Genomic DNA, 7,842 nt, shown 5'->3' with positions numbered 1-7,842 from the left:
ATGTTTAGGCACTACTGTTTATCTGTGGAATGTTGAGACCAGAAAAGTGGAAGCACAACTTAATTGTGCTGATGTTGTTCCTGTAACAGAAAGTGGGTTTTTCAATACCTACTTAGGCAACAACCATGAAGGTATGAAACTTTTTGCTTATTCAGTATTTCTCTAAAATGAAAGTATTGTACCATGTCTGTAGATTAGGTATTGTGTCATGACAGTTGACTTTGGGAGAAAAAAAGTTCATTTTGGCAGAATGTTCAGTATTCCAGTAGAGATTAGCTTGCTATACCTTCTTATATATCTCACTACTCTTAACATTATTTTTATGTTTAAGTCATTCCTTTTGGACAATCATTTCCACTGTTTAATCCAAAGTAGCTAGATCAGCTAACTTCATTTAAGAAATCATACGTAGTTTAAAAATAAGAATCATTTACATAGATTTTAGTCACATTTACATCATAAGCATGGTGTCATGAGGTGTCTTACTTTATTACACCTGACACAGTAACACAGTAATAAAAGATACATTACTTCATTATATCAGAAACACAGTAACATAAGGTACTAGTACGTTACTAACTTACTTAATTACATCAGAAACACAGTGACATGAAGCACCTTACTCTATTACATCAAAAACACAATAGCATGATGCACTATACTTCTTTACATTAAAAACACAATAGCATATGATGCTTTGATGTCTTACTCTATTTTATCAAAAACACAACAGCATGAGGTGCCCTACTCAATTAATTACTTCAAAAACACAGTGGTGTGAGATGTTATTTTCTATATCATCAAAAACACAGTGACATGAGGCACCTTACTCCATTACATCAAAAACACATTTTCATGGGGTGCCTTACTTTATTACATAACACAATTGTTTCTTAATTACATCCAAAACAGAGTGGCATGAGCTACACCAAAAAACACAGTGACTTGAGGTGCCTTACTCCATTAACATCAGAAACACAATGGCATGAGGTGCCTTACTCCAGTACATAAAAAACACAATGGCATGAAGTGCCTTACTCCGGGTACATAAAAAACACAATGGCATGGGTTGCCTTACAGTATTACATCAAAAACACAATGGCATGAGGTACCTTACTTATTACATTGTATATCAAAAACACAATGGCATGAGGTGCCTTACTGTATTACATCAAAAACACAATGGCAAAAGGTTCCTCACTCTATTACATCAAAAACAGAGTCACATGAGGTGCCTTGCTCTATTATATGCCTACAAGCAAGTCTGTGTGATTCACACACTAATAACTCACACAAAACTTAATTAAAAACATTCCTCAAGTAACACAAGGTGCCTTTCTGTATAGCTGCAAAACTGTAGCGTTATGGTTTTATATATTTGTCTTTGACCATAACGCTACAGATCCCGTTAAGCAAAAAACTTGTAATTTACGGCGCAATGTTTTATGCGCACTTTTGGGGAGAATTTCTCCATTTTCTAGCATTGGTCAATCAACAACCTTTCACTTCCTTATTCTAGACATATTCTGATAACAATATGTTATTTTTTATCAACCTCCCAACCATTTTTGATGTCTTTACAGGCAATGAACTCGCCTGAAGTGAATTTTCAGCAATCTAACATACAATTTTAATCAAGTGAGTTTATCACTTGTAGAGATGACTATAAAGGGTTGGGAGATGGATAAAATATACAGATTAGTTAAATAATGTGCCTAGAATTAGGGAATGAAAGGTAGTTAATTGACCTATGCTGGAAAGTGGAGAAATTCTCCCCAAAAGCGCGCAAAAAATATTGCGCTCTAAATTGCACATTTTTTGCATTACGGGATCTGTAGCGTTATGGTCAAAGACAAATATATAAAACCATAACGCTACAGTTCTGCAGCTACTTACTGTATAACATCAAAAAAAAACAATGACATAAGTTGCCTTACTCTATTAGGCCTACATCAAAAACACAATGGCATAAGGTGCCTTACTCTATTACAGCAAAATCACAATGGCATGAGGTGCCTTATTGTATTACATCAAAAACATATTTTAACATGAGGTGTTTTACTCCATTACATCAAAAACACAACTGCATGAGGTACCTTACTCAAGTACATAAAATACAGCAGTCATGAGGTGTCTTACTTCATTAGAATGAGACAGTGACATGAGGTGTATTATTTATGTAAAAGGTGACAATAACCAACAGATCAGTCTTAAAAAATATATAAACAATACAAATATTTGAAGAGGTCATAAACACCCCCTCCCCCCAAATATTCTTTAGATGGGATAAGGCATCGTCGGAAACCAACGGGTGATCACATGATAAGTAAAGACGAGATCACCTGTAGGTTTCCGACGATTGGGATAAGGTGCCTGGGAGGAAATTGTGGGCTCACTTAAAATTAAAAAAAAAAAAAAAATTCTTTCATTAGAAGCACAGGAGTTGAATGACTTGCAGTTGTAATGATTTTGAAATGATCATATTGTGAAATTTTCTGTTTAAGCTCGTAGATGTCAGGTGACGGCCATGAAAGTGTCTGACAAATACCTGTACATTGGCACCACGTCTGGTTGTGTAATTGTGGCAGACGCAGTGGAACTAAAGCCCTACAATGTGTTCTGTTGTCACAGCAATGAGGATTTTTACATCAGGACCATCATCCCTCTACAAGAGAACAGTCCCCCTGACCCCCCTCACCTGAAGCCATTCAGACCCCAGGGGATTGTGACTGTAGGTAAAGGTTACAGAGACTTAATCCTGAAGACAGAAACTGAGACTGATCAGAGTTTTATACAAAGCATTGCTAACAGACCGACTGGTTCTCCAAGAAAGTCCATAAAAAGTCCGACTTATATTATCTCCTGGTATGCCAAAAACTGGGAATTTTATTAACAACCATGCCGCATAAACAATGGGAAGATCGTCTTTATAAAAGATTGATGTGCACTAAACACTGCAATCTAGTCACGTATTTGCTACCAAAGCACCTTTATTTATGTTGGGTACTTATATTTTCATTAATTAAGTCACATTAAGCTTGGCAAGTTGACTATGGAAAACAGAAATCCAATTATTTACCAAATGTTGTATGTGAGTTTTGAAGTGGTACAGTGCAATATGATTGTTTTATTTATTTTGTTAATGACAGTATGTTACAATTGTGTATGAGAAAAATGTTGCACCGTAAATAAATGATTTATTTGATTTTTTTTAATTCAACTTGTGTCAGGCTAGGAGGGATAAATGTCCAGTATTGGGAGTAAAGTGAGGTTTACGGAGGCTGGGGGATCAACAAATTAACCACAAATTAACCACCAGATTTAACTTATTTTTTTATAAACCTATCTTAAGCTGTCAACTATCATTTGGCAAAGAAAAAATTCATACATTTTAGTTTAAAAATTTGATCATTTTTGTATATCTTTATATGGAGCTCTTCTTTTAAAGAGATCGAAATATTCTGAAAATGGCTGCCACCCCCCAGCCTCTTTAATATAAAACATATTTTGGAATTGGTCTCCATCCTACAGAGTGACTTGCTCTAACAAATAAAAACTGTAGAAATAATTCACATTGAAAAGGTCAAGGTATTGTAAAGATTAAAAAAGTATAACTGTGACATTACGTTTACTAGATAAGCTGTAGTTCGAGTGTTACTTTACGCTAGATCTGGTTTAAGAAGTGAGTACAGGTACAATAAGACACATTAAAGTGAACAGTTTCCATTTGAATGGGTCTAATCTAACCCTAGCCTACCGATCACATGTAGCGAACGCCTTACCACTTTTAAGCTTCCGTGCACGGTATATTTTTGTAGCAACTAAACAACATTCTGTAAATAATTTATATCTTTCAATGAAGAAGTTTATTAAATAAAAATTACTTCTGTGATGTCACAAGTGAAGATTACAAATTACTTGTAAATATATATGTCTTCAATTTATAGATATACTGCATATACATTAGTATTTGAAATTACCTATAATTACTCCCATATAGTAATTTATTGTTGCAACATAAACTCTATCCGGAACCCCCCTCCCCCTTCCCTCTTGCAATTTGTGGATTTAATAAACATAAATATATAAGGATCTTGAGCCCCTCCATCACCATTCCCGTCAGAAAAAGTTTTAAAGTTGGTAGGAAGAATTTTATAAAGTGAAAGAAAGTTGCTAAACACTCCCTCACTCCGAGATATGGTCTTCATGGATGGGAATGGAGTTTACATTTTTGTCCCTGATTTGACTGAAAGTAGGGGATATTTTTGGACAGTCTTTCCTACCGTCCGTCTGTAATTCTGCGTATATGTTTAACGCTTTCGTTTCCAGGTGATAATTTTAGATGCATTGAAATAAATTATGTTCATAACTCCTTTTGATCTAAAAAAAAAAAACCTATGTAATTTGATTGATTGATTGATTGTATTTTTAGGGGTCCCGTTTGAGAATTTTTCACTCATATAGAGACGTTTCCATCTACCGCTGAAGGGCTTCAAATTTAGACCATTTCTCAGGGCCATTGAGCAGTGAGGTCTTTATCGTGCCAACGCCTACCGTGACAGGGACCTCGGTTTTCAAGATCTCATCCGAAGGACCCGAAATTTTTACTTTGAAGTGCTGAACGCTCATGGCAAAAGAACAGTTGTTTCCTATTTTTTTATCGACTTAAGTCAGTCGCGGCCGTGACTCGAACAATTTGAGGACAGAGGGTAAAAAACATTCAAGACCTTTTGTTTCCGAATATGTAAAAAAAAAATGAGGTTTTTGATATGAAATTTTACATCCCGACTTGTATCTCCTCATAGTAGAGCACTATATCTTGAAAAACGTTATTTATATATCTCTAAAGAAATTGATCGGCTCTTGATCGAGTTTTGTGAACTGTTGGTATCATAGGGTATTGTAGAATAAAAGAGCTAAAAGAAGACTTGACGAAACTGCACATTCACCAGAATGACCAAAGCGTGGTGGGAAATTGTTAATTGTTTGCTGACTACATCATAATTTTATCGTTACATGCCTCAGACTTTGATAAATACAGACTAGGTACCGCCTGAGGTAGAGTATTATATCAATTAATTTATAATTCAGACTGTTTCATCAAACGAGACTTAACAGAAATAGATAAATTAGATAAATGATTTAACAAAGTTAGGTTGTATGACATAGTACTATCTCTGCGAGAAGATACCAGAGGTGCGTTCAACAGTGTAGCTGCCATGCCATGTACGTAGCCGTTACATAAACTAGCTGATAAAGCTACCTCTTGAACTACGTGTAGCCTAGCCGCTACTTAGGGAGAGATAGACATACAACACCTAACTGCTAGAATAGCCTCTACAATCTTGAAGGCAGCCCTGGAAATGTATATTTAGGTTCAAATGTACAAAGGATAAATACACTGTTGCCATTTGATTGGTCTTGGAAAATTATGTCTCATGAAATATATTACCTCCCAAGAAATTTAAATGTTATTTCCTTGTAAGCCTATCAGAAATCTATAGATCTTACTTCTTTTACTGATACGCTCACAATGCTCGAAAGGTGCTAAAAGATGATAATGAGGGCTGAATAATTCACCCAGTAAGAAAGCAGAAACAGAAGGGAAAGTAGTATAAAAGTGGGAGAGCTTTTCTTAAAATCCAGTTCCATGCTGAACGGAAAAAAGAATAGTCTCTGACGAAATACCGTAGACCATGTCAGCAACAATGGAAAAGTGTTTTCGCATTGCAGTCCTTGGGGCCAAAAAAGTCGGTAAAACATGCCTTATAACTCAAATACTGAAAAGGGGCTTCAGAGAAAAATACGATCCAACCATTGAGACGATGTTCCGGTATGATATTCACACATCTGAAAATAAATACACCAAACTGGAGATTTTGGACACGGCAGGCGACTTCGAGTACCCGGACCTGTTAAGGGAAGCGGTAAAGACAAGTCATGCTTTTGCACTGGTATTTGACCTTGATAACGCCATGCAAACTTTCAGAGAAATCGAAGCTTTAAGACAACTGATTCTTGAAGAGAAGCGAGAACAAGTTCCTATTATTGTTGTTGGTAACAAATCGGACTTGATACAAGAAGACACTATCGATAATAAAGTTATTGATGCTATTGTTTCTATTGACTGGGGCTGTACCTATCTTACAACATCGGCCAAATGTGATGTAAATGTTTCAGATGTATATAGCACTGTGTGTAAAGAACTTAATATTGTCGTTGAACCAAAGGCGGCTGTAAGCGATGCTTGTAAGGAGGCCAAAAACCAAACCGTGAAACCAACACGGCGCATATCTTTACGCAAAAGACGTTTTTCTGTTAAATCATTTTAATTTTTGAGGTAATAAAATATTTATCACAATTATTATGAGCTTTTATTTTATTTCATTACAAATAAATATTTTCAGCCGTAGTAATGCGTATAGCTTGATTTTTTAAAATGCATTTTGTTGTTGGTTATGGTTGGGAATCAATGGATATATACAGTTCCTTCTACAATGCAATATACTAAATATGAATTTTAGCAATTACAATTCCAAAAGACCTTCATGATTTACCATTCTATGCTTTATGTTTAGTTTTGTTCAGGAAGATATTCATGTATCGTATATAAAACTCGTATCTTTCAAAATTTCAGAAATTTATATATGTATAATGCTTGTATAACTACGTGCATAACTAAAGCATATCATATGTCAATTAAATTTGTTAAGATTATTCAACAAAAAGTAATTGATTGGACTGAAGGGTCACGTAATACGAGGGTTGATCCATAAGTAATGCCACAGTGTCCATATCTTTTATATTTGGCGTCACATTATGAAATACAATATACCAAATGATGCACACATATAAATCTAAGTAACATTGAAATTTTAATTCAACAATGTTTATGAATTTATTTTATAGATGTTTAAAACATAGAGCATAGGGGATGTCGCCGCGTCACAACGGAACGTCACGTTTTAAAGTGTATTTTTTCTTAGAATAAAAAATACAAACACATAAAAAAGGTAATAAAAAAGTACCTAATCTCCCAATTTTTAAAAGACACAATACTCGTCATTTTCTAGTCTTTAATTGAAAATTTAAAAGACGGCATTGGTATTTTTGATCATAAACATTATTGTTTTACTCTGTTGAATTGAACAAATGGATTTTCGAAATGGGAAAAAAAGGCTCGACGAGTTGTAATGCATTTTTGCTTCAAAATATGGGAATATCAAAATCGACAGATGCGTTAATTAATCAGATTTACAGAATAAGGAATGTAAACAAGAGACATCTTAATAGATGGCTTCAGCAATTTTGGGCGGGTGATTGGTCACTGAATGATCAGCAGAGGACAAGAAGACCGAAAGATAGGAGATCGGACGGAAAAGTTCAATAGTGTCTGACGTTGTCAAAAAACAACTATAGAGTGACATGTGAATTTTTAAGTTTGTCTTATGCTTCAGTAAATACATTTTGACAGAGGGCTTACCTATGAAAAGAGTGAGTGTATTCTTAAAGAATTCTTAAAGAAAGTGGAATTGGTGAAAATGATTTGCGATTCACAAATATTTTTTTAATGAAATGAAGGGGAAATGCTTTATGTGTACTTTCCAACATATCCGATATGTTGGAAAGTATACATCATATTAATTGGAATTTTTCTGGTCAGATTTGAAATAGATAGAGCTTCCATCATATATAATTTTGTTGCTTTACGTCGATTTATAGAAATTTTTATAAAGTTGTGACATTACTTTTGGATCAACCCTCGTACATATGTGTAATTATAACTCCCCTGCTCTAACAGATATCATAATAATTATTTTTGATACTATTAGTGATTGATCT

The 7,842-nt window shown here is 34.6% G+C and overlaps 2 protein-coding genes across 2 annotated transcripts; both read left to right on the top strand.

Annotated features, from left to right (window-relative positions):
- The first annotated feature begins 12 nt into the window (after positions 1-12).
- LOC134264432 (uncharacterized) lies at positions 13-3,205 on the top strand. Its single transcript, XM_062746720.1, has 2 exons — positions 13-131; positions 2,505-3,205. The coding sequence occupies exon 2, from the start codon at positions 2,528-2,530 to the stop codon at positions 2,891-2,893; it is 366 nt and encodes a 121-aa protein (XP_062602704.1). The 5' UTR covers positions 13-131; positions 2,505-2,527; the 3' UTR covers positions 2,894-3,205.
- A 2,355-nt stretch (positions 3,206-5,560) lies between these two features.
- On the top strand, positions 5,561-6,332 carry LOC134264433 (ras-related protein Rap-2a-like). The gene has a single exon (XM_062746721.1). The coding sequence runs from the start codon at positions 5,697-5,699 to the stop codon at positions 6,330-6,332; it is 636 nt and encodes a 211-aa protein (XP_062602705.1). The 5' UTR covers positions 5,561-5,696.
- The last annotated feature ends 1,510 nt before the right edge of the window (positions 6,333-7,842 follow it).

This window comes from Saccostrea cucullata, unplaced genomic scaffold (assembly GCF_032062105.1).
Source record: "Saccostrea cucullata isolate Sc308-1 unplaced genomic scaffold, CSIRO_AGI_Scuc_v1 ctg9809, whole genome shotgun sequence".
NCBI lineage: Eukaryota > Metazoa > Mollusca > Bivalvia > Ostreida > Ostreidae > Saccostrea > Saccostrea cuccullata.
This window is presented reverse-complemented; position numbering and strand designations above follow the sequence as displayed.

Coding starts and splice junctions, on each gene's coding strand:
- LOC134264432 (XM_062746720.1), top strand. CDS start 2,528: ATGAAAGTGTCTGACAAATACCTGTACATTGGCACCACGTCTGGTTGT.
- LOC134264433 (XM_062746721.1), top strand. CDS start 5,697: ATGTCAGCAACAATGGAAAAGTGTTTTCGCATTGCAGTCCTTGGGGCC.